This window comes from Onychomys torridus, chromosome 4 (assembly GCF_903995425.1).
Source record: "Onychomys torridus chromosome 4, mOncTor1.1, whole genome shotgun sequence".
Lineage (NCBI taxonomy): Eukaryota > Metazoa > Chordata > Mammalia > Rodentia > Cricetidae > Onychomys > Onychomys torridus.
Window position 1 is genome coordinate 138,640,276 of NC_050446.1, and position 26,356 is coordinate 138,666,631.

Consider the following 26,356-nt stretch of genomic DNA (forward strand, 5'->3'; position numbering starts at 1 on the left):
TAGTAAGGCAGATTAAGTTTGTGTGGAGACAGAGCTGTCCATGTTGAGCAGGGAAGCAGCTCCCCCAGCTCACTCCCCTGCTAGCCTTGTAGACGAGTGTAAAGATCAATCCAGCTAAGTCTATTTAACGAGTGGGTAGTTGGGATTCATTAGGATGTAACTGGAGGAAATACACTCACGGGTACAGAACAGAGGACACAGCTAAGCTGTCCTCTGATCTGACCGGGAGCCCATCTACCGGCAGTTCCAGCACACCGGGAAGCAGGGGACAGGGAGAAGGGGCGTGACCCTTTTCCCTCCCTCTCCTTTTAAGAGGTCTGTACAACGGGAAGAAGCACTGCCTCCTTTCGCCCTATAGCCCAAGGTCATGGATGGAACAAATATCACTACAGACGGGGGTCTCGGGCTCAGTGTTGGGGCATGGAGACAACTGAGGCAGGGAGCTTGACCCCCAATTAAATGTTACACACTAAAGTCTGAACAGTACCAGTGGTCCTCAATCTTTTAATACAGTTCTTCACATTGTGGTGACCCCAACCATAAATTTATTTTTGTTGCTACTTCACAACTGTAATTTTGTTACTGTTATGAATTGTAATATCTGATATTTCTGATGGTCTTAGACAACCCCTGCGAAAGGACTGGTTGACCTCAAGGGGGTCTCGACCCACAGGCTGAGAACCACTGTATTTAATAATCAACTGACTTACTGTCAAGCTCTACATCCTTCCTCCCACAGCCCTGAGCTCCACACTGCTGCTGGCACTGTCTTGTTCTTCACTGAGCTGCCTGCTGGAACGTGCCCTCGTGTGTCCCCAGGTGCCTCGCTCTGCTTCCAAGCCGAGTTCACCTTCCTCAACCCTGCTTTGCTCCAACTTCGTGGCCAGAACCCTTGGCGTTGTCTTTACTGTTCACACTTGCTACCCTAGTCTCCACCTCTCCTGGGACCTCTGTCCGTCTCCTGTCTTCCGGAGTCTGCTCCACTCTTTACCCTGTTCACACTTGCTACCCTAGTCTCCACCTCTCCTGGGACCTCTGTCCGTCGCCTGTCTTCCCGAGTCTGCTGTGCATGCTACTCTGAACTGTTCCTAACTCCTCTACCCACTTCCCACTAGTGACCCAGTCCTTAGGAGCCCTGGCTGTCTCTCGTCTCTTGCCAACACCCTCTGTGTTTCGGGTGACTGGAACCTCTCTCAGGTCCTCCTATGCTCCTTCCTCATGTCTCTTCTGCCTTTCCCCAAGAAAGCCACACCTGCACTCTGCCTGGCTAGTTCCCTACCAGTCCCCTCCAACTTCTCCTTAAACACTGGTTTTACCAAGAAGCCATTTGGTACCCACCCTTGGGAAGCTTGGGTGTCCCAGCAGCGTGCTCAGAGCACACTGACCTTCCTTTATCAGACATGGACCCCAATGACTACAGTTGCTCATCTGTTCCGCTAGCTCTGAGGTATGGAGGTGCTCACCAGCTCCATGTTCTCACTCGTTGAGGTACCACAGGCAGGCAGCCCTTAGCTCGGCTAAGGAACCCTGTCCCGTGCCCTTCCTCTCCACGCAGTGACTCACCTGTAGCCTTTGCTGTTCCGACTCCCTCTCTAGGACGGAGGCTTGGAGGATCATGGCTATCTCCTGCAGACTGCTGATGCTGGCCTTGCTCTGGGCCAGCGACAGTGCCAAGTCCTGAGCCTTCTCCCTCCATTCGATCTCCCTGGCCTCCGTCTGCCTCAGGGCATTCTGCAGTCGCTCCAACTCCTGTTGCACTGGGGGCAGCTGTGGAGTTGGCTTCTCCACTGGGAAGGCTCTGTGGCTTGGGGAAGAGGCCTCCAGACTCTGCCTTTGCTGGGCCTCCCTCAACATCAAAATCTCTTCTTCCTTCTGGGCTAGAGCCAGCTGTAGCTCCCTTAGGCTCTCCACAAGGCCCCCTGTCTCCTCTTCTCTCTCTTGCTCCAGACTTCGCTTCTCTTGGATCCCACTTTCTCCACTCCTCTGGGCCAGCGCCTTTTCCAGCAGCTGCCTCTGCTCTTCCTGCTGCCTCAGCTCTTCCTCCTTCCGGGAAAGGGCCTGCTGGAGCTGCTGCATAACCTCCTGGTGTTGGAGAGCCTGGGCCTGGATCTCACCTTCTCGCATCCTCAGGGCCTCCTCCAGCTGCCGGGCATGTGCTTGGCAGGTGTCCAGGGTAGCTTGCAAGGTGGTGGTGCTGGCCTCCAGAGTGCAGCTCAGTTCAGCTTGCTCAAGGAGACTCTGCTCTTTGTCCTGCAAGGCAGCCTGGGCTTTGCTGAGGGCCTGCTGCAGAGCCTCCGCCTGGCCCCATGCAGCCTCCTCCTGATGGCGGGAATACTGATTCTCTGCTCGCAGAGCCGCCAGCTCTTGTTCTTGCTCTGTAAGTGTGGCCTGGGCCTGCAGCCAGCTGTCCTGCAGGGCCCTGGTTTCTGCCTCATGCTCCTGGGCCTGTTCAGCACACCGCTGGTGAAGGGCCAGCACAGCGTTCTCGTGCTCCCGAGACTCAGCCCTGAGGTCTCCCAGCACCTCCTCCAGGGCCCGTACCTGCCGCCCCTCCACTGCCAGCTCTTCCTGGAGCCTCTGCACCTGTCCCTTGTGCTCCTCCAGCTCCCCCTGACGCTCCTGCAGCGTCACGTGGGCCTGCTCCAGAGCGGCCTGCAGAGTACTTGTCTTTTGCTTCATGCTTTCCTCCTGGCCCCGGGTCTGCTGCTGTTCTTGCTGAAGGGTCTCCAGTTCTTGGTCCCTCTGGGCCAGAGCTCTCTGGGTCTCCTGCAGCTGACCCTGAAGAGCCTGCTCCTTCAGCTCTCCTTGTTCCTTGGCTTCCTGGAGGTGCTGCTGCAGGGTTGCTAGCTCCTGCTCTCGATGGGTCAGGAGCAGGCTAGTCTCACCCATCTTCCTGTGCAGGCCTTGAAGCTGCTGCTCCAGCTGGCCCGTGTGCTCCTGAAGTTCCCGGATGCGCTCCCGCTGGCATTCTACCTCCTTCTCCTTATCCCGCAGGATCAGCTTCAAGTGCTCCAGGCTCCCACGCTGGGCTTTACTGGGGCTCTTCCCATCGTCTGGCCGCTCGTGCATCAGCTGCCGCTGAGAGGCCAGCTCCTGGCCGCGTTCCCTCAAGGAATGCTTGATCTGTTCCAGGTCCTCCTCTAGGATCTTGGTCTGCAGCGTCCTCTGGTCCTCCAGAACCCGAATCCTCTCCTTCTGCAGCATCAGCTCCTGGTCCTTCCTCTCCAGGTCCTGAGTCAGCTGCCCGTTCTGCTTCTGCAGCTCCTTCACCTGCTGGCGCTGAGCCTCCACCTCCTGGTCCCTCTCCTGCAGCTCTCTCTCCAGATGGCTGCCGTGGCTCTCCAGCTCCTGGAGCTTGTCGCTTTGTGCCTGCAGCTCCTGGCTCCTTTCTTCCAGGTCCAGGGTGAGATGGGTTAGAGCCACCCTCTGCATTTCCCTCTGGCCCTCCAGCTCCGCAATCACCTGCTGCTGGCCCTCCACTTTGTGATGGCTTTCCTCCAGTTCCAGGGCCAGGCATTCGAGTGTCACCAGCTGCTTCTTCAGATCCTGAATCTGACCCTTCTGGGAGTCGATCACTTGAGCCTTCTTCTCCAGTTCCAGGAGCTGATGTTCCAGGACACTCCTCTGGGTCTCCCGATCTTTCTCCAGCTCTCTGATCTGGTCCCGCTGCACACCCAGCTTCTGCTCCCGCTCCTGGACAGCCCTGGGCAGGTGCTCTAAGACCGACCTGCACTTCTCCAGCTCCTGAATCTGTTCTTGTTGCAGGTCTACCTCTTGGCTCCGCTGCTTCAGGTCCAGGGAGAGCAGTTCCAGAGCCGCCTTCTGCATTTCCCGCTGCTTCTCCAGGTCCCGGATCTCAGCTTGCAAGGTCTCCACCTCCCGTTCTCTGTTAGACAGGGTCTGGGCCAGCAGGGCTAGATTCTCCTGCAAAGCTTTCCCCTGGGCCACCTTTAGCTCGCCCTGCTCTTGCAAAGCCTGGGCTCTCTCCCGCTCACTCTCTACCTCCTCGTTTTTCAGTTTCAGTGCTGAGCGAGCCGTTCGCAGATCTTCTTCCAGGACACCGGCTGCATTTGCCTGAGCCTGGGCTTCTGCAACACATGTTTGCAGATGTTCAACCTGGGCTGTCAGCTTCTCCTTGGATGCTTGTAGCAACTCTCGCTCATTCTAGAAACAAGAGGCAAAATGCTTTAAGACAAGATTATTTCCTTTTTATTTTGTTTTTTTGAGATAGAGTTTCTTAGTATAGCACTGGCTGTCCTGGAACTTACTTTGTAGACCAGGCTGGCCTTGAACTCAGAGATCTGCCTGCCTCTGTGCCTGCATCTGTGTTGGGATTACAGGCGTGCGCCACCGCCCGGCCGGATGATTCTCTTGGTGCTGTCACACTAACACTGGCCTGTTTTTCTGTGGCACCATCAGTGACCAGGCCTTAACAAGAACTGAAGAAGTGATATATTCCACTTAAGCTGATGCTATACAAGAGTCCCTACAACCTTCTAGAGCTTCTCTGTGTCCAGGGAAGACAGCCTGGTGCAAAGAGGCATTCTAGACCCTGATCTTGTAGATCAAGGAATAACAGTCTAATCTTAATTCAGAAAAGTAATTAGGTGAAGGTTCACCATGACCTTACTAGTGGGAAGGCGGAAAGAGTCATGGGACTCTGAGACTTGCTGAAGGAAGCCAGGCATATGAGCACAGGCCACAGTGGGTCTGAGAGGCAGAACCCTGAACTCTAAACACAACTCCTGAGGCACTCTTCCCCAGACGGGCACTTTACCTGAGCTTCCATTTTCTGTAGCTCTGCCTGCCGTAGGCGACTCTGCAAGGATGCCACTGTCTCATGCAAGTCCCTCAGCTCAGACTCCAGGGAGTTCTGTTTCCCTTCCCACTTGGATTTCTCTTTGAAAGAGCAGAGATATCGGAGTCAGGTGCATGGTCGCAGGTGGGAGAACACAGGGGTGTAGAGGCAGACGGAGGACGGGGGTCAGAATCAAAGGGGAACAAAGCCAAGGAGGAGAAAATGACACCCAGTGTGCTGTGCCATCGCCCGCCCGCCTGCAGCCGCTTCCGGCCTCACACCTGTCTGCTGCGAGCCCTGGTGCAGCACAGCCTGCTTACCATCCTACACTCCCCCATCCTGATCTCCCAGGGGTCCTCAGATGAGTTCTCCAGACATGACAGCAGGGCCCCTTCTAGCCCCAAATTATATGAGTTTGTACGAGGTTCCTGGAGGCCCTCAAGTCTGAAGACACCCCAGAGCTGTTCATATGGACCTCAGGGAACCCTCAAATGCCTAAAAAGGCTCACCTCCTTCCTTCTGCAAGAACTTCAAAAGGGAACAGTCTTGAGGCTCCTCTCCTTTCCAAGTGGTGCCCACCCCTCCAAGCCCTTGGCAGAGGGACATGACGGTATGTTTTCCCCGTTCCCCTTCCTGGCCTTCTCACAGGAAGTTTGTAATCCTTTTGTCCTCAAAGACTAATTTTGAGGGTGCAGTGGGAAATGATAAAAATAAGTAACATGGATAAATGATGAAAAGAAACACAATTTTATGTTCTGATGGTTCTGGCCCAGGGTCACCAGGATTTCATGCTTGAAAAAAAAATCTTCTGCATGGGCTGGTGAGATGGCTCTCACTACCACACCTGACTGCCTGAGTTGGATCCCTGGGGAACCTATTGATAGAAGATGAGAACTGATTTCCACAAATTGCCCTCTGACCTCTATGTGTGCCATGGCGCGCGCGTGCGCGCGCACGCGCACACACACACACACACACACGCACGCACGCACGCACGCATGCACGCGCACACACACACACACACACACACAGAGTAAATGCAATTTTAACAATTAAAAAGCAAAACCAGAAACAACTCCCTGCAGAGACTAACAGCAGCCCAGGCAAGAACTTCTATCAGTTTCCCAAACTGGCTCCTTCTAACTCCTTCTTCCAGGATGGTCCACAAAAGCCCAGCAAAGTGAACAAGAGTTGAAGAGGCTCCTCTGCCCTCACAGGTGCCTTAGCTAGTCTCCCTGTTCCTGTCTCACCTGCTCTTGCCTCCTCTCAGCCTGCCCTCCCAGCATCTCACCTTCCTGGCTCTGGGACAGCTGTCTTTCCAAGTCCTGCACCTCCGAGCAGACCTGGCTCTTCTGGGCCTCGGTATCAGTCAGCTGCTGTGTCAGCCTCTGGATCTGGTCCCTCAGGTCATCCTGGGAAAGGAAGGGCGGGGTTGAGCTCAAGATCTCTGGAGCCCAAACACTGCCCACACACAGGCCCTGCCATCAGGACCTGCTCTCTAAACCAGTCTCAACCTTCCTAATGCTGTGACTCTTGGATACGGTTCCTCATGCTGTGCTGACCCCCACGGTAAAATTATTTTTGTTGCTACTTCACAACTGTTATTTTGCTACTGTTACGAGTTGTAAATATCTGACATGCAGCCCCTGTGAAAAGGTCGTTTGACACCAAAGGGTTGCGGCCCACAGCTGAGAACCACTGCTCTCAACTCTTGTGCGTTTAGTTCCCTGCAGGGAGGGGAACCTGGGGGCGCCCTAGGGCCTAGGTTTTTGTTGTTATTTCAGACAGTCTCATGTAGCCCAGGTGATCTTGGTGGCTACAAAATGCAGGCTTGTCTTGAACTCCTGCTCATCATCCTGCCTCCACCTCCAGAGTGCTGGGATTACAGACATTTGAGGCCCCACACCTAGTATCTGCCCAAATCTTTTATTTTTATTTCTTTGGCGGCGGGGTGGTGGTGGTGGTGGTGGAAGACAGGGACTCAATAAACAACTCAGGCTAGTCTCAAATTCTCAATTCTCCTGCCTCAGCCTCCCGAGTGCTGGGACCACCGGCATGTGCCACCGAACCTGGATTATTTCTTTTGGAATAACGGCTCAGTGTCCTATTCCAGGCCACACTCCTCCCCCAAGAGCCTCCTTCAGAGTTCCGAAGAGCCACCTCTTCCCCATGACGTTCCCTCCCAGTCCCAACAGTGCTCTAGCTGTGTCTGAGGCAGCCCTTCTGTTGGTCCTTGAAGGCGGCTGGGTCTTTATGTCTCTGTGTCACCAGCTCTGAGTGGCTGGCACACAGGAAGCTCTCAACACTGACTGGCAGGTGCATACATAGTGAAGTGGAGTTAGCTCAGCCTTAAGCCTAGGATGTTCTTGTAAGCAGTGACTTCAAATTCCAATGCTCCCCAGAGGATTTGGCACTAAGACTAAATTCTTGGTAAGAAATAATATCAACAAACCCATGTGTTATGTTGAAAGGTTTAGGGTTCACAGGCTCCTTCAAGACTCCTGCTCACGGCAGTGGTGGTGTGGGGTGCTGTGTGGTGGCAGGGGCAGGAGAAGTGGTGGCAGGGTGGCAGAATTGGTGGCAGCATGGCAGTGGCAGGAAACATTATCTGCCCCGCTTTTTGAGTGAACACAAGGCTCAGGCACTCCAAATGCTTCAGCCATGTTTGCAGGGCAGTAAGCGACGCAGGAAGAATGATAACGGGCAGAGCTCAGGATGAGGACCCTTTGACCCTTCTTCCTCCACATTACAAGTCTGTTTGAGCATCTCGGGAACTCAGGAGGAGGGGGAAGAGGAGGAGGAGGGCAGAGAACATACCCGGGCCTGCTGAGCCTTCCACAGGTCCTGATGAAGCTTCTGGAGAGCCAATGCTACAGCCTCAGCGGACAGCGCCGTCAGGAGGGGCCCTTTCTTAAAGAGTCTCCTCGCTCCGTTCTGATCTGAAGAAAGAGGAAAATTCTTCTCACCTGGCTGCCACAAGAAGAAGCAGTCATCTCTCCGCAGACAGGGCCTTGGCCTTCCCGCTGGCTCCCTCTCTCCGAAGAATCCCTTCTAGGTGGTTCATTCGTACACTTCCATTAGCACAGTGGCTCTAAGCTTCCTCAGGCTGCGGCCCTTTAATACAGTTCCTCATCTTGTGGTAACCCCAACCATACCATTATTTCGTTGCTACTTCATAACTGCAATTTAGGTACTGTTATGAACTGTGATGTAAATATCTGATATGCAGGATATCTGATACTCGACTCCAGTGAAAAGGTCATTCAATCCCCAAAGAGTTCGCCACAGGTTGAGAACTGCTGCATTACATAATGCTGGCTGTTGGCTGCTATGCTTTCAAGTGCAAGTTGTACATTTTTTTTTAGCTCTACCACTGAGCTAAATCCCCAGGCCCTATTTTTTTTTAAAGACAGGATATACGAAGCCCAGGCTGGCCTGGAATTTACTATGTACTTGAGAATGACTCTGCACTTTTTTTTTTAGTTTTTTTGAGACAGGGTTTCTCTCTGTAGCTTTACGCCTTTCCTGGATCTCACTCTGTAGACCAGGCTGGCCTCGAACTCACAGAGATCCGCCTGGCTCTGCCTCCCGAGTGCTGGGATTACAGGCACGAGCCACCACCGCCCAGCAAAGACAGGACTTTTAACACTTCCATTTTATAGTCAAGCAAAACCAAGTTCAGAGAAGTTAGGTGGCTTGCCGGCTACCACACAGACCGTGGTTCAGGCTACCGGGATCAGCTGCAGCATCCATGGCCTTAACCTTGCTGCCATTTTACAAGAGGGCTACATCCCCTTCCCTTCCCCAGGCCTTGGCCCACAAGACTTAGCTCCTCTCGTCTGGCTTCTTCACCTGGCTCAGGGCCCCACAGGGCAGGAGCAGAGTCGCCCCCGCCCCGCAGCTCAGGCCGGCTCTCACACGCAGACCCCAGGGCCTGCTGCAGGACAGAGCAGAGACTAGCCAGCTGCGCCTGGGCCTGGTTCTCGGGCTGCTGTTCGGCAGCCAGTGCCTCCAGCTGGCTCTCAGTGCTGCGCAGCTGCAGCTGCAGTTGGGTTGCCTTGGCCTCCTGGGTCCACAGAGAAGCTCGCAGCTGCTGCTCTGTGATCCGTGAGGCCTCCAGCTCCTCCAGCAGCTGTGCTTCCCGGGCTACAAAGTCAGCCTCCTTCTCCTTCACCTCCTGCCTCAGTAGTTCCACCTGCCAGGAGGAAGGAGACTCCATGAGCAAGTGGCACCCTCTCCCCAATCCTCCCGCCCCTGACCAGACGGGGAGAGGTCCAGCAGGCTCAGCTCTGCAGCAGGTAGCAGGGCCCTGAAATGAGTAGTTCTGACAACTGGGCTGACCAACACCCGACACAAGTGCCCAGGCTACGCTAAGAGGCCCTGGCCCTGTTCCCAGCCCCTGCTGTGGTCAGAACTCTGTCCTGAAACCTCAACATGGAGCTGGTCGGACTGCACGAAGACTAGCAGGCGGCCCCAGCCCCTTCTCTCCCCTTCTCAACTCCATCTTTCCTCCAGGCTCAGGTCCAGGTCTCAGCGAGCAAGCCGAGTATGGAAGTCCTTGCAGGTGGGGTATGTGTTGATGCCCTCCAGGTTCCCCTGCCGCATTCTGCCAGCCAGTAAAACACATTTGCAAGAGCTTCTGCGTGAATCAGGCCCACAGGGCACTCTGAACACTGTTCAGGATGTCAGGCTCCCCACAGGGCCACAGCTCATCTCTGGGTCAGGTTCCCACCTGGCCTGCCCAGCCCTGCTTTTCCCCTACTGTTTCTGTCTTGTTCTTAGGACAGAAACAATCCATCCAGCCCGTCTAAGAGCATCCTCACCAGAAGGCAAGGCTCAGGCATGGTGGGTACCTGCACACTGAGCTCTCTCTGCCCCTCCTGAGCCTCCTGGATGTCCTGACGCAGAGAACTCAGCTCCTGCTGTCGGACAGAGTCAGCTTCTTGCAGAACAAGGAGTCTTCCTTCCTTTTCCACTAGCGACAGTGCCAGGCTGAAACAGGGGGAGAGGTGGGTCATTCTCTCGGGGCGAGAGCATGCTTCACCCGACTGTTCTAATCATAGCACCGCTTGTTAAAACAGTCAGCAACGGTGACTAGAGTCAGTAAACCACACCGTAAGGGCTCCGAGGAACTTCACACACATGAGGATTCACTTCAGCTCCACTTCATTCTTCTCTATGAAGTCCACACATATACATGCACATTTCCAAATTCACTATATCCAAACTTCCCATGCCTCTGTGCCCCCAGTTCCCCACCCAATCATCTCCCACTCTGTCCCCTGCTGGCTCTGTGAATGACCATTCATCTATGGTGTCACAGCATGGAAGCCATGAGCATTTCGGTTCCCCTTCGTCTACCCACACCCAATCTCCAACTATGACTGTCTTAAGGTCCTCTCTTCTTCCTTTCCCTGCTCCTTACCATGGCGCAGTCGCTCTCGTTTGGATGTCTACACCAGCCTCCTGACTTGTCTTTAGGACTCAGTTGTCACCATCAGAAAGATCCACCACTTCTCAGACCCCTAGGGCACTGAGTGTATGCTGCTCCCCATTGTGAATGAGCTCATGCCATCCATGTTTCAGGCCATTACTAACCCTCCTAACACACCAGCAATCTGATTATGTTGATTTCCTTACTTGAAATCTTTACAGTTTCCCGCTGAATGTAACCCACAAGCTCCTTGCTAAGGACTTCAGTAAACATGAACTATACCACCGTCTGGTGGCACCAAACATGGCATGCTTTCGTTTGTCTCAGGGCTTCTACTCTGACCGAACAGAATCTCTTTGCTTGCATGGGTGGCCCCATTTCAACTTTCAGCCTTCTGTTTATTTATTTACTGTGTGTGTAGAGGGGCATGTGGAGGTCAAAGGACAACCTTCAGGAGTGGGTGGGTCCTCTCCTTCCATCATGTGGCTCCTGAAGATCAAACTCAGGTCAGTAGGCTTGGGAGCAAGCATGCTTACTAGCTGAACCATCTCGCTAGTCCTAGTATTCAGTTTATTTTTATTTTTTATCTTTTTTTAATTTTTAATTTTTTTTTTTTTTTAAAGATAGGGTTTCTCTATGTAGCCTTGGCTGTCCTGGAATTCATGTTGTAGACCCAGCTGGCCTCAGAGATCTGCCTACCTCTGCCTCCTGAGTGCTAGGATTAAAGGTGTGAGCCACCACATCTGGCTTAGCATTCAGTTTAAACACAACTTCCTGGGAAAGATTTTCCCTATATCTTTCTAAAGCGGTCCTCTCTCTCAGCACCTTGTCTCTTTCCTCCACTCCTACAGATGTAATCATCTGTAACAATTTGTTTAAAAGCCGGGCAGTGGTGGTGCACACACCTTTAATCCCAGCACTTGGGAGGAAGAGGCAGGTAGATCTTTGTGAGTTCGAGGCCAGCCTGGTCTACAGAGTGAGATCCAGGACAGGCGCAAAGCTACACAGAGAAACCCTGTCTCGAAAAACCAAAAAAAAAAAAAAAAAAAAAACCAAAAAACAAAAAAACCAGTTTGTTTAAAAAATTATTGATTAAACATTCCCCACAGAATATAATTCTATTGAGGCAGGGACCATGCTGTCATAAGACAATGGTACATAATGGTCTTCTCTAAATACTTACTAAATGAAACAAGTATAAGATTTGAAGCAGAGACCAGGTCCACTCCAGGTGGCTACATGTGTACCCAGAGTGAGACACGGCGAGATAACCTTGCACAGCAGTCAGTACCACTGTGGCTACACCTGGAAGGCAAGCCACCCCTCTGGCTGTCTAGCTTACCTGGCTTTCTCTTTCTCCAGCTCCTTCTGAATCCGGCTGCGTTCCTGAGCCTCTTTCGCCTTCTCCTGAATCTCTAGCTCCACCAGCCTGTGGGAGTCATCCTGCCTTACCAGCTGCGACCTCAAGTCCTCCACCTGGAAGGTTAAGAGCACGAGGCTGAGACAGCAAAGCCCACCAGCCAAGTGGGAACATGCTTCTAGTCTAGGCCTCTAGGCTCCTGGAGGCCATACTAGTCAGTGGCCCGTCTCCACTAGTCCCTACACTAGTTTGTCTTCATTTTTACATTCATCATATATTGAGTGTACACACTCAAACACACGCCATGACATGTTTGTGCAGGTCAGCAATTTGTAGAAGACAGTTCTGAACTATCAAACTGCACACCACCCACACCATTCTTTTTCTTTTCTTTTCTTTTTCTTTTTTTAAAGACAGAGTTTCTCTTTCCTGGCACTTGCTCTGCCCTCAAACTCAGAGATCTGCCTGCCTCTGCCTTCTGAGTGCTGGGATCAAAGTTGTGCACCACCAACACCCAGCTTCATACCCTGTTCTTTTTTTTTTCTTCCCTTTTTTTTTAGTTTTCTGAGACAAGGTTTTTCTATATAACAGCCCTGGCTGTAGCCCAGGCTGGCCTCGAACTCACAGAGATCCGCCTGCCTCTGCCTCCCGAGTGCTGGAATTACAGGCGTGCGCCACCACCACCCAGCTACCATACCCTGTTCTTAATCATTCCTTTCTCCCAAACTCTTCAGTCTGTTTGTCTCCATAGCCTTATAAATGCTACATAAATGTAGACACAAATAAAAATCTTAGTTGAATACAACTATACCAAGGCAAAGCGATGGGCAAGACCTTAGTGACCATACACATACACACACTTTTTTTTTTTTTTTTAAATAAAACTCAGAACATCCCCTGCTCTTGGACTATGAGAAGGAGCAGCCATGTGGTAGGTACAGCCATAAGATTGAGTGAGGACAGGAAAGATGACCGACACTGGCTTGCCTGAGAAGTCAGCTTATGGTCACTCCAGAGATAACAGTAGTCCCAGCATCCTGTAACATCTCCTCTGGACATCCAAGTTTACAGACGTTTCTATAAACCGCAGAGGGGTCTCTTTGTTCTGGACATATAACTGTATGCTTGTGTGTGTGCATGTGAGTGCAAATGTGTGTGTGGATGTCAGAGGTTAGTGTTTGTCTTTATCCTTCTCCATCTTTTCACTACGGCAGGTCTCTCCCTAACCCTGAGGTTTACTTTCAGTAAGACTAGCTGGCAGGTGAGCTCCAGGGATCCTGTCTCCGCCCCAGTATTACCAGCACTTGCCACTACACCCAGCTTTTCACGTGGGGGCCTCGAATCTGATCCTTATGCACCTGCTGCAGGCACCTTATCAACTGAGCCATCTTCCTAGCCTGTTCTTGTTTTAGAGACAGAATCCCACTATGCAGCTCAGATTGACTTCAAACTCAACAATCCTCCTGCCTCAACCTCTTAAGTGCTGGGATTAAACTATATAGAATTTGACTATAACCTATTCACATTCTCTTATACATTGTAAATCGTCTCCATATGACTTACCACATTGAATACAATGTAAACAGTACCTAACACAATGTAAAAACTACGTAAGCAGTTGTTATATGTTATTTAGAGAATAGCTGTTGGCAGAACCCATGGAGAAGGAGGGTTAATAACAACCCCAGAACTGAGAGGCACATGCTCAGCTCTGAACACCCTTCAACTCGGCACTGATTCTGTAGCTGTCCCTGTCCTCCCAAGCTCAAGCAGCAGCACCAGGAGCCTTGTCTACAGAAGCGAGTGGAGGGTTGGCTGTGCTGGGAAGGGCTGAGGGGCAGGTAAAGGGACAGACCTGCTTCTGCAGATCTACCCTGTCCTTCTGGAAGGTAGCAAGCTCCTTCCTGTGCTGCTGGGCTGCCTCCTTCAGCTCCTGCTGTGCTCCCCGAAGCTGCTTCTGCAGCATGCCAGTAGTCTCCTACAGAAGAGAAAGAATCAGTGAGTGCAGAGCAGCTTTCACGGGGGCTAGCTCCTGAAATCTGTGTTGTAAAATACTGTGTTTTGTTTCTATTGAGTTGGCAAAGCTGAGCCAGGAACTGGCAATGTATATCATTTCCATTCTATTCTATTCTATTCTATTCTATTCTATTCTATTTATTTATTTTGGTTTTTGGAGACAGGGTTTCTCTGTGTAGTTTTGGAGGCTGTCCTGGATCTCGCTCTGTAGACCAGGCTGGCCTCGAACTCACAGAGATCTGCCTGGCTCTGCCTCCTGAGTGCTGGGATTAAAGGCGTGCGCCACCACTGCCCGGCCTGCTCTATTCTTACAGCCTATCCCTCCTCCTTCTACACTACTGCATGGTTCAGCCAACCTTGTGGACAGGCTGAGAGTTTGTGACTGACTCTTACTCAGACCCGCTAACAGCCTCCTGAACATACCCCTACTTGTACTTGGTTGCGTGTGCACAGACACACACACACACACACACACACACACACACACACACACACAAAACTTTCATTTGGTCAAGTACTGCATTAAAAGATACCCTAGCCAGGCCATGCCTTTAATGCCAGCACTAGGAGGCAGAAGCTGGTGGGAGCTATATAAGAGAGCCTCCAAAAGATATTCTAGGCTATATTGTAATTTAGTAGTAGTACATTTGCTTAACATGTACAAATCTCCAGGTTTGATCACCAGAACCACAAAAAGATGAGAATAAAAGAATAAATATTTAGATATGTATAGAAATATATAAAATGATACATCACAGGGGCTGGAGAAATGGTCAGTGGTTCAGAGCACTTGGCTCTTACAGAATACCCAGGTTCAATTCTCAACACCTACATGGTGCCTCATAACTGTCTGTAACTCCAGTTCCAGGGGATCTGACATCCTCTTCTGTCCTCTGCAGGTAGCAGGCATGCACATGGTATACACACACACACACACACACACACACGCAGGCAAAACACTCATACACATAACATAAAAATAAATATTTTGCTGGGCGGTGGTGGCGCATGCCTGTAATCCCAGTACTCAGGAGGCAGAGGCAGGTGGATCTCTGTGAGTTCGAGGCCAGCCTGGTCTACAGAGCTAGTCCAGGACAGGCTCCAAAGCTAGAGAAACCCTGCCTCGAAAATAAATAAATAAACAAACAAACAAATAAATAAATATTTTAAAAAATCATGTGTTCCCCCTGCTCTTAAAATGCCATTCACCAGTTTTCCATTGGCCTCAAAACAAAACCTAAGCTCCTCTGATGACTAAAACGGCCTCCTTTCATCCTCTCCTCTCCCTGCTGTAGCTGAGGATCCTCTCCCCTAAATTTATCACACTAGAGCCATGCACCTCTTTTTGTCCTTGAATTTCCCAAGCCTCTCTCTGTCTGTTGCAGGTCCCTACGACAGTGAAATCTCATGCATGTGTCCTTCAAAAACTACCCTCGGTGGATAAAGGTGCTGCTACCAAGTGCAATAACCTGAGGTCAATTCCAGGGTCCTACATGGTGGAAGGAAAGAACCAACTCCCACAAGTTGAATTCCATATGCATGTCATGCCATGTGCACATGCATGTATACACACACACACAGAATAAATAAATAAAACAATTAAAAACTGCCTCCTAGTATTCATGTATTGTGGAATAATACTTCTGTACACTGTAAATATGTATTGCTTTCATTGTTAATAAAAAGCTGACTGGCTAGTAGCTAGACAGGAAGTATAGGCAGGACAGCCAGACACGGAGGAGGCTGGGAACAAGAAGGGCGGAGTCAGGGAGTCATCAGCCAGCCACTGAGGAAGCAGGGCATGTAGAAAATGAGATAACAAGCCATGAGCCAGGTGGCAAAGCATGGATAAGAACTATGGGTTACTTTAAATGTAAGAGTTAGGTAGTAACAAGCCTGAGCTATTGGATGAGCATTTATAATTCATATTAAGCCTCTGTGTCAGTTATTTGGGAGTAGGTGGTTGGGACTGGAAAACTCCGCCTACATTCATGAAGCCCTGAGGTTCAATCCTTAACAATACATAAAACCGGGTGTTGTGATCCACACCTGTAATCCCTGTAATCCCTGCATTTAGGAGAAGGCAGAAGATCAGACCCAGGAACACCCACCTGCTCCTGTAACTTCTGAATCTTCATGTCCTGCCTCAGCTTTTCCAGCTGCTGACTGGCGTCTGCCAACTCCTTCTGGGTCTGCAACAGTGTCTCGAGGAGGGACACTCTCTCCTTCTCTGTTTCTAGTTGCATCTGTGGAAAGGCAGGAAGGGCTTCATGGCTCTGGATTATCATGTTCACCCGGGAGGCCATAAACTTATCACACCTGCTCCAAGTTCTTCCTCAAGAATGAAGGCTGAGAGCAAAGGAAAGTCTAAGACCATTAACTTAGAACCAGGAAGTGCAAAGATTGCCACTGGTTTGCAAGCTGACAGGATGTGGTAAGTGCTGGCCCTCCCTCAGGAAGTATGACATATTGCCCCCTTGCCGCTATTAGTGCATATTAGCCCACTCCCAAGCAGCAAAGTGGTCGCTACACTCTCTCCAGGAAGCCCCGCTCGAGCCCTGCAGTGGAACGGAGCAGTGGCAAAAGACTGGGGACTCAAAGATGGCGAGGCTCTGACACTCCCCGCTGCTTACTTGGTAGAGGGTGCGGTCAGCCTCGGCTCGCTCCTCATCCCTCTGCGCACAGATGGCTTTAGTTTCTGTCTCTTGCTCTCTCAGCCTCGCTTCCAGCTCCATCCTCTCCCTTTCTAGGGTCTCCAGGCTCTTATCCAGCTCCTGCTGAAGCAAGGAGCGCTCCTTCCCCTGACCATGTGAAGGAAGCCACACTGTTAGAGCCAGTGGGGAGCAGAAGAGGCAGGAGCGCTGGTTTGGAGTTTGAATCTCCCCACTGCCTCACTGTGACTTGGGCACTGCTCTTGGCCTGGTGATCATTTCTAATGTGAGGCTTAACAATCCCTGCCTTATCTGTCTCACTGAAACTTAAGAGTCGAGTGAGATTTTTTTTTAAATGATATATAGGCCAGGCAGTGGTGGCCCACACCTTTAATCTCAGCACTCGGAAGACAGCATCAGGCGGATCTCTGTGAGTTTGAGGCCAGCCTGGTCTACAAAGTGAGTTCTAGGACAGCCAAGGGCTGTTACACAGAGAAACCCATTAAAAAAAAAAAAACCCTAAATAAACAAATAAAATAACAAATTTAAAAAAAGATGTATAGCCGGGTGGTGGTGGCGCACGCTTGTAATCCCAGCACTTGGGAGGCAGAGGCAGAGGCAGGTGGATCTCTGTGAGTTCGAGGCCAGCCTGGTCTATAGAACTAGTCCAGGATAGGCTCCAAAGCTACAGAGAAACCCTGTCTCGAAAAACCAAAACCAAAAAAAAAAAAAAAAAAAACCAAAAAAACAAAACAAAACAAAAAAAGATGCATAACCTGGGCATGATGGTACATGCCTTTAATCCCAGGAGTTGGGAGGCAGAAGCAGGTGGATCCCTGAGTTTAAGGCCAGCCTGGGCTACACAGTGAGTTCAAAGACAGCCAGGGCTACAAAGGAGACCCTGTTTCAAAACCAAACAAACAAACATGCAAATGTGCTTTGTAATCCCTATATAAGTTACAACTGTTATTCTTAAAGCCACATCATGGTTGAACTGAGTCAGACAACCCTGCCTCCTGTAGATAACTGTCCTCTGCTCAGTTGGACAAACAGAAAGTCACTAGAAGACAGGTTGGCATTAGCAATACAGAAAGCCGTCCTACTGTGATGGAAGGAACCCAGATGTACAAAGAGCCCGTGTGGCATCCATGCAGGGCCCGCTGGCATGCACCATCACTTCTGGAAGTCTCTTTGCATTTTGAAAAAGGTATTCCTTTTGTAACACAAGTAGCCTTGAACCCACAAGCCTCCTGCTTCCTGAGTGCTGGGATTATAATTGTGTGCTATGGCTGCTCCCAGGGTCCATGCTTAAGTCTTTATACATACCAAGTAGCACACACACACACACACACACACACACACACACACACACACACACACACAGACATGGAGAGCTTACAAATACAGAGTTCACACTACACCAAGAACTAGTCTTAGTATCTTTTCCTACATTACCTTATTTAATAGCTAGACGCTGTTCAAGTCTGAGGCCTGCTAGGCCACAAGGAGGTACCCTGTCTCAGAAAACAGAGGCTGAAGTTGAGACAGAGACAGGCATTCTGGTGTTGAGGATTATTAAACTGGATTTTATATGCTGCGATCAAATCTCACCCTTCGAAGCAGCAAAAACTGGACCAAGAGGCAGCAGGTGGCAGACTCACTGAAGAGACTCACAGCCTCTCCTGGTCCCCCGCCACATCCACCACCTACCCATCTCTCTTGGAGCCTGTTCACCTCGCCCTCGTGGGCCACCTTCTGTCGCTCCAGAGCTGCTTGCCCGTCTTGCTCAGCGAGGGCTAGCTGCCTGGCTCCTGCATCCCGCTCCTGCTCTGCCCGGCTCCTCTCAGCCTCCAGTTCCAGTTTCAGGCACATCACTTCCCCTAGATGCCAGACAAGGATGTCTCTGAGCCTCTGCCCCACCCCTTTTACCGAATGATAGCCTCCCTGTCCTCCTGCCCCACGAGCACCTTCCACTCAGAGGCCCTGAGTCTGGCTGAGGAAAGCTTCCCATTGCCTCTTGGCTGTTAACCTCACCATGAAATGCAGCACGCCCCCTCCTGCGGGCTCTCACCTTGAATTACTTCCTTGGCTTGAGTGATGGTTTGAATCTGGATCTCCAGCTGCCCCTTGGTGACCTCTATCACAGAATTTTGCTGTTGGGCCTCAAAGAGATTGCTCTCCAGCTGTTCCTTGGCTGACCTGAGATTTAGGAATCAGCAAGAGTTCTACGCCATCAAGCCCCTGACCCTTTCTCAAGAGGGACTGGGGAAGTACAGGCTACACAGAGAAGGTGATGGGACAACTGCACGTCTACAGCTCATTTAGAGTTCTTACACGTGGAACCGGGAGCTTGGCTTAGCCTCGCCAAGCTCTCTGTGCTTGGTTGAGCTAAGTGTGGGTCCTACCTGAGCCCCAGGACCTGTGCAGTGAGGTCCTGTCGGCCACGCTCCACAGCCTGCAGGCGCACCTCGAGAGCTGCTCTCTCCCGGATGAGGGCCTCCTTCTCCAGGACTGCTCTAGCAAGTGTCTCTTCCTGTCGCTCTGCATCCTGACGCAGCTGCTCTAGCTGAGCTGTAGCTGCTGCTTGCTGGTGATGTGCCTGAGGAAAGGAAATTAATGAGACACAGAGTGAGGCAGAAGCCCAGGGCTGCTGCTGGCAAGCCAGGGCCAAGGGTCTTCAGAGACTCTGGACTCAGCACTGAGCCCTGCTGACTCAGGAATAACTGGCATCTCTTTATTTCCTTGATCAATCAGTCTGGAGACCCCAGGTCAGAAAGGATGCTCTCCTATGGGCGAGAGGCTCTGTGCTCTGGATAGCAGGACCCACACATACACCTGAGAAGGGACTCTAAGAATGGATTCTGTTCAAGTTTTAGGGCAATGAGAGGTTTGGTAGGCAAAGCATGGCGGTCAGGATTACCCTTCATTGTAAGCTTGGTGCTTTAGAATCACCTAGGAGATACTTCCGGGTGTGTGTCTGTGAGGATGTTAGTGGAGGAGGAGAACCATCTGAATATGGATGGCACCATCCCATGGACTGGAGTCTCAGATCCAGTTAAAAGGGCAACAGGAGAAGGCCCAGCAGAACACTTCATTCCCCTTTCTCTGCCTCCTGGCGGCTAAGATGCAGGCCAGCAGCTGCCACAAACCCGGCCACCACATAGACATCTGCTGCCATGCTTTCCCACTATGATGGGACATGTCCCTTCCAACTGTGATTCAAACAACAACAGCAATACAGATAGACCGTCTCAAATACAGACACACAAACAGACAGATAGACATGGCCTTAGCTGGATATGGTATCTAATAATCTCGGCACTCAGGAGGCAGAGGCAGGTGGGACACACAAGTTTGAGGTCTATACAGTGAATTCTGGCCAGCCAGGGCTACAGAGTTAAGACTGTCTCAAAAGACCAAAATACATAATTAAGTAAACAACATAGGCTGGCCTTTAAGGATATCAAACAAACAGGAACAGCATAAGAACCGTAGATGTTTGAACTATGTATGAAGTACTAGCAGACAATACAGGAAAGTCACGTAGGAAGGGGGGGCGGAATCAGTGACAGACTTCAACAGAAATTCCTTAAAGCAATGGGAAGACACCTCCCTCACACTAAGCCACTCCTAAGTAAGACCTTGGCATTCTCCGAGTCCTGTCTGCTTACAGGAGCATGTATTACACTGTGACAGGAGGGAGCTGTCTCTCACCTCACTTAATTTCTCTTTCAGTTCTTCCTTTTCTTCCCGGACACTCTGCAGTTCTGCCCGGAGCTCAGCCCCTGTCTCCTCTGCCTTCTGCAGCTGAGTCTGCAGCTGAGTTTCCTTCTCCCACAGAGCTTCCCTGTGCCTCTCCGCCTCTTCCAGGTCCGCCTGCAGAGCACTTCTCAAGTGCTCTGCCGCCTCCACTCGGCTGCACACAGACTGCTTCTCCTGCTCCAACTACTGGCCAGAAAGAAGGGAGTGCAAGGCATCAAAGGCAATGGGTGTGGCTCCTTATGTTTCTGAGGGCTGTGCCCAGAGCCCACCTACAGCTGAACTTGGGGGTGCTTTGAAGAGAGGGAGAGACCCATTCATTTGATCTGGTGTTTATATTCTAGACGGGGTTGATGCTGGGACAGAGATAAAAAAGGCAAAATCTCGCTTTCAGAGACTTCAGAATAATACCAGGTGGTGGTGCAAGCCTGTGATGCCAGCACTTGGCAAGTGATGGAGGATCACAGCCTTGGTAGCATGGAACACTGTCTCAAAAACAAAACAAACAAAACACCCAGAATAATGACATTTCTGGGTCTCAGGGGAACGGGAAGCAAGCAGTTTTCCCTACTAAAACGACAGGTTAAATTTTCAACCAACAGAGGTGATTTTGGGGGCACTTGGGCCATTCAACAGATCTGCCTCACCCAGTAGGATTAAACACTCAGCCTTGCTTCCAGGGACATGGACCCTTCCCTAGTCCTCAAAGGTTCGGCTGGAGGTCCAGAGAAGGGGATCTACAGTGGTAAGTCCAACCCTTTGCTCTCTGCACAGTATGCCCCTCTTGTTCACGTCAGCTACACTTGGGAGCTGACCTGCCTTTGCCCAGTCCACTGAGGACTCTCCCTACTCAGGCATCAGCTAATGGCTAATCCTCAGGTAAGGCCCAGCCCCTCCTGAGAATCAACTCTTGGCTCACCTGGAGGAGCTGCTGGTTCAGCCCAACTTTATCTAAAGCCAAAGCCTCGTTTAAGGCCCCCAGCTTGACAGCTGCAGCTCTAAGATCAGCTACCTCCACCTTCAGGCTGTTCTCGGAAGCTGACAGCTCCGCAATGGACTGTTCTGCCTAAAAACAGAAGGTTAGTTTCCTGCTTGGAGTTTCCATGGACAGTAAACCGACACGCTCCCAATACCTGCTTTTTTTGTAAATATCATCTCATCTCTTCCTTCCATTCTAAACAAGGTTGTCTTTCATTCATTCATTCATTCATTCATTCATTCATTCATTCATTCATGAGAAAGGTGCTCACTGAATAGAAACACAGATTTGCAAACTATGATTGTCATGACAGTATAGAAACTATAAACACAACTGAAAACTCAAAGGAGGCATCCGTTCAATTTGGGAGAGGAGAAAATGCTTGGGACAGTGGAACAGTGAGTGGCAGGAAGATGGTTCTGGGAGTCAAGACGAAAGAAAAGTGTGTATAGTGTATTAGTCATGAAGAAGATGACGAGAAGGCAGCTGATGCGTGTGGCAAGAGCAGAGGATAGCTGGAGTGTGGTGAGCTTGGGAAGGGAAGTTTGGAGCAGATGGCAAAAGGTGTTGAATGTGATACCAGAGTTGAGAAGCTATTGAATTTTCTTTTAAAGACATGTATTTTTAAATCATGCGTATAGATGTGTCTGTGTCTCTTTTCTTATGAGTGAATAAAAGCACAAATATGAGTGCCACGCCCATGAAGTTCAGAAGAGGACGTCAGATTCTCCTGGAGTTACAGGCAGTTGTTAGCACCTGATGTGGGTGCTGGAAAGTGAACTCGGGTCCTCTGCGAGAGCCGTGTGCACTCTTTCAACTGCTGAGCCACCTCCAGCCCCCATGGGGCGACGTGAAGAGACTAACAACCAGATTTATACTTTAGAAAACTCACTGAATCCCAGTGAAGAGGGCATGTTGGGAGGGAGAAGAGCCAGAGCAGACTAGCGATTGAAGAGTAAGACAGGAAGATTTGAAGTCTGGAGGGTGAAGCATGAGCCAGCAAGGCCCTTTCCTGGGAAGACAACTTCCAAGTGAGAAGGCCACATACCCTGGCCAGGGCTGCAGTCACTTCCACTTGCTCTTGTCTCAGTAACTCCCCTTCTAGGTGACTTGACTCCAGCGCTTCCCGAAGAGTGAGCAGCTCACTTAGTGATTCTGACTGTTTGGCTTCCAGGCTCACCAGCGTCTCCTGACTAAGAAGGGAAGGAGAGGGAGCTAGGGGAAGTGTTTGGGACAGGAATCTAATTATTTTCCTATTTAAAAACATGTGGAATTAGTTACTAAAAACTAGTAAGGAAAGCTCTTTAAGAGCAAGTGAAAAAAGCAAGGTGCATTAGCAGTGTGTAAGAGCACTAACAGTGTGTAAGAGCACTAACAGTGTGTAAGAGCACTAACAGTGTACTGCCTTCCATGCAAAAACGTGAGAGAAAGCAGGAGTATCTGCATGGAGTGGGCTGCAAAGACAAACACGAAATAACTGAAATGGTTACCAACGGAAGGAAGGACGGAGCAAGCAAAGATGGCGGAGACTTCCTGTGTGCATCTCTTTAAATAAATAGGTGGGGTTTTCCCTGTTTATTTTGTTTATTGTGACAGGGTCTTGCTCTGCAGCCCAAGCTGGCTTCGAACTTACAGCAATCTTCCTGCCTCAGTCTCCCAAGTGTTGAGATTACAGGTGTGAGCCAATAAACCCTGGTATCTTTTTCAACAGCTTTGGCTTTTGACTTATCTAACTATATTATCGAGTCAGGTAGACTACATTTTAAACACATATGTATCTGTGTAGATTGTCTTCTGTCCTCTCAGTGCAGGGCATGGGCATGGCTCTACCCTTTGGCAGACCTTCAAGCTTCCTCCAGCTTCCACTGTTTACCAGGCACAAGGAATAAGGCACAGAGGAGGGGACTACACCAAGGGAAGAGCTGCTGCCAGGGCTCTGCTGGCATTAACAGGTGAGTACATGGCTAGCCAGGACTACAGAGAGAGACCCCGTCTCAAACAAACAAACAAAAAATAAGTTGCATTTAGTTGTGTGTGGGGAGGGAACCACAGTACACATGGAAGTCAGAGAACAATCCATGGGAGTCAGGGGATTGAACTCACATTGAGCCATCCTGACAGCCCTATGCTAGGATTTTATGAAGTACTTCTCTATCTTTCCTATAACTCTCCAAATAACATCTCCATTTTGCCAAGAGACTAATCCATTCTGGTGGCAAAGCCAAAATCTGCACCAAGCCTTTGTCCTGCTCTACAGTTCCTTTCTGAAGCATTACCTGGTAGAATTTACAGGTTAGCTTGGGGGCACTGACTCTGGATTTCCCTTCCTGACCAGTGAATTTTCTATCACGTCCCAGCCAGCTAACTCCCACTTCCTTTTCTTTGCTATTCTGTCCCCTGGGTCCTTTTTTCTACAAGTTAAAGTAGGTCAAGGCCCCACTCAAAGTCTACCCGTCCTCCAGAGAGGTGCCCCTGGTTCTCGATAGTTAACTGTCGTTCATATGCGTCCCAAACACCAAGCTTGAGCTCCAGTGAAGCCATGTTTCTTCTAGTTTCGTGTCCCAGTTGTTTGCTTGTCTGGCTTCTCTCTAGATTTCAAGCTCCTTGAGATCATGGTTAATACCTTACTCATTTTTGTAGCCCTCACAGTCCCATCCATGTCCCTATAGGGACTCAACAGTGTCTAGATGAATCTTCTCAACTCATCCTCTACAAAGGAAGAAGCAGTAAGCTAATGTGAACCATTGCAGGCTTTAGGCATTCTACTTCTGAAGACAGAGGAGAGAGGTGGGGGGAGGTGTGCACCTGAAGGAAGGCCCTGGTGAGGAGAGGCCTGGGCACACTTACAGACGCTCCCTCTCACGGACGGCCATGTGCAGCTCCTCCTGCTGCTCCTGCTTCTCCCCCTGAGCGGAGTCCCCCTGCAGCTGCAGCTCCATGTTCACTCTTCGCAGTCGCCATGCTTCCTGCTCCAGCACTTCCAGCTGCCGCTGCAGCTCTCCCCTGGCCTCCTGCAGCAGTCCTCGCTCCCTGAAACAGACCAGCGATGAACAGATCCTGCAGGAACAAGACCTTGTGGAGCAAAAGGTGAGGGAAGCTTGCTTCTTTTCAACTTCTCTCTCTCTCTCTTACACACACACACACACACACACACACACACACACACACACGTATTACTTTTTTTCAAGCAGAAAACCATTTATTATATGATCTTAAAGACCCAATCCAAAGGATTTTCCCACAGGAAATAGAATAAAAACCAAAACAGCCTTAAGCATCCATGGATCTCGGACAACAGGAAGAGTCAATCAAATACAGGACAGTGATGGGTAAGTGGCTAACTGAGGACTAAAACCAGACACTGGAGAGCTGAGAACATAGCACAGTCATAAGAGTGCTTTCCTAACAAGCCTAAGGTCCTGGGTTTGATTCCCAGCCCTGCAAACCCATAAGTGAAACCAGATAGAGAGCAAAACAAAGTGTTGAAGGCTTTGCTTTCCTTTCAAAAACAAACACCCAAACTGGACATGGAAGGAGGGGCAAGCAGCCTGTTCACTCACCTGCTGAGAGAGTCCACCTCTCCCTGAAGGTCCGCCGTCTGCCCCGCCAGAGCATCCCGCTCCCCAGTGAGCGCGTGCAGCCGTTCCCTCAGGGCTCTGCCCTCCTCTTCCCACTGGCCCTGCCGCTGCTGCAGGCAGCTCATAGCCTCCTGGCAGCCCGAGAGCTGCTGCCTGAGGTCCTGTGGAAGCAGAGCCACAGAACCATGTGAAGAGCAAGGAGCCACAGCCAAGGGAACGGCTCCAAGGCAAGCTGAGAACAGAAATGTGGCCAACTGAGATGTCAAAGAATCAGCCGTAGTGGCAGAAGGGAGAGTGAGGGCGGCTTGGAGTTGGGGAACATTTACACTCTCCCAGGACTCTGCTTAGCGGCACTCACAGATACATACATGCAATTGGTGTGGAGAATATATACACCTGTAAGCCACAAGCACCACTGGGCAAACAGAAATTAATGTGCAACTGAACACATTCTGACTGGCTAGCTGACGGGGGTTCTCCAGCCTAGAGATGTGCCTGGGGGTACCCACCCCTGTGGCTGAGGAACAGCTCCAGGCCTTCTCACCTGTACAGCCTGCTGTCTCCGAGTCAGCACTGAACGCACCAGAGTAAGAGCCTTGTCTGGGTCCTGGGGATCAAACGGGGAGAAGCCACTACAGTCTAATGGCATTGAGCTCTCACGATCTAAGCTTTGGGTCACAGTGTCCTCTTCTTCCACTGAGGCCTGAAATGAACCCAGTGTCACCGAGAGACTTGCACTACAGAGCGGAGAACCTGAAGGGTTCCTTCACAGGTCCTACCCCTAGGGCAGGGACAGGGAAGGGAACCTAAGAGCAAGACAAGACTGGTCCCTTCAACTCTTCATGTTTGGTCACTCAAGTATAGTTAGCAATGAGGCTAGAATTCTCTCGGACAGTAAGTGAGGGGAAGGGGAAGAAAATGCCACCGCAATGACAAAGATGGAATTCAGCCTATGGCCTAAGAACCTCGGCAAGCAACACGCTAGAGCGGCTGCCCGTACCCAGTGCCAGGACGTGATGCTTACCTATACTCCGGGATCCCAATCTTCACGCACACTGAGAGAACCTATCCTTAATGACTTCAGCCCAACCTCAGCCTAGAAATCAAGGCACCAAGGGGACACGGAGAGGAGGGCACTGTCCCTTCCAGGACGAGCGCTTACCAGTGCCTGGGTTATGTCCTTGAGCACATGCTGCAAGGTCAACTTCTCCTCTTGAGCATTCCTGCTCAGAGATGCCTCCTGTTCCACTAACTCTGCGTGGTTTGTCTCCTGGCAAGGGAATGGAACAGAGCCTGAGCACCACACTCTCCAGAGATTCCGTATTCCTGTCCCCAAATCATTCAAAGACATACTCTGTCTATCTGTCAACCATCCTGTCCATCTGAAACAATGTAACATGGCAATAGAAGGCTGAGAATAGATGACTAAAAACCGAAAGGACTGAACCCTTTCTACCAGCAGTGAACCCTTTGCAATCCAACATCATTCACTTTAAGTTACTTGAGCCCCGTGGATGTCTGCATCGGCAAATTCCTGACAAAAGGGAATTACAGAGCACAAGTTTGCTTTCTAGTGGACTCCAACCTAGATGGGACGAGGGTGTGCATGTGGATAGGGGCTCAGCAGTTACCAAAAGTCAATGACAGAAAATGGGTTGAGATGAAAAGAAACACAGAACCAAGCCAGGGATTCTGTCATCCCATCTTGGAGAATCACTTCTGTGACGTCTCTGACAGATGTTTAAGTCTGGGGGCACAGCTGCACTCTTTCATAAGACACA

General features: G+C 50.6%; 1 protein-coding gene across 4 annotated transcripts in view; it reads right to left on the reverse strand.

Moving 5' to 3' along the window:
• Positions 1–26,356, reverse strand: part of Cep250 (centrosomal protein 250) — a 45,763-nt gene that overhangs the window by 6,148 nt on the left and 13,259 nt on the right. For 3 of the 4 annotated variants that reach the window (XM_036183677.1, XM_036183679.1, XM_036183680.1), the window contains 20 exons: positions 25,738–25,845; positions 25,120–25,278; positions 24,558–24,736; positions 23,845–24,027; positions 22,046–22,190; positions 20,938–21,084; positions 19,974–20,204; positions 18,665–18,858; positions 18,331–18,458; positions 17,970–18,139; positions 16,242–16,409; positions 15,720–15,854; positions 13,448–13,570; positions 11,575–11,708; positions 9,652–9,790; positions 8,651–8,993; positions 7,616–7,737; positions 6,090–6,210; positions 4,778–4,899; positions 1,564–4,164 (listed from right to left, as the gene is read on the reverse strand). In XM_036183677.1, the coding sequence (XP_036039570.1) occupies positions 1,564–4,164; positions 4,778–4,899; positions 6,090–6,210; positions 7,616–7,737; positions 8,651–8,993; positions 9,652–9,790; positions 11,575–11,708; positions 13,448–13,570; positions 15,720–15,854; positions 16,242–16,409; positions 17,970–18,139; positions 18,331–18,458; positions 18,665–18,858; positions 19,974–20,204; positions 20,938–21,084; positions 22,046–22,190; positions 23,845–24,027; positions 24,558–24,736; positions 25,120–25,278; positions 25,738–25,845 (5,652 nt within the window). The remainder of the gene's footprint in view (positions 1–1,563; positions 4,165–4,777; positions 4,900–6,089; positions 6,211–7,615; positions 7,738–8,650; positions 8,994–9,651; positions 9,791–11,574; positions 11,709–13,447; positions 13,571–15,719; positions 15,855–16,241; positions 16,410–17,969; positions 18,140–18,330; positions 18,459–18,664; positions 18,859–19,973; positions 20,205–20,937; positions 21,085–22,045; positions 22,191–23,844; positions 24,028–24,557; positions 24,737–25,119; positions 25,279–25,737; positions 25,846–26,356) is intronic. The other variant, XM_036183678.1, reaches the window with a different exon arrangement.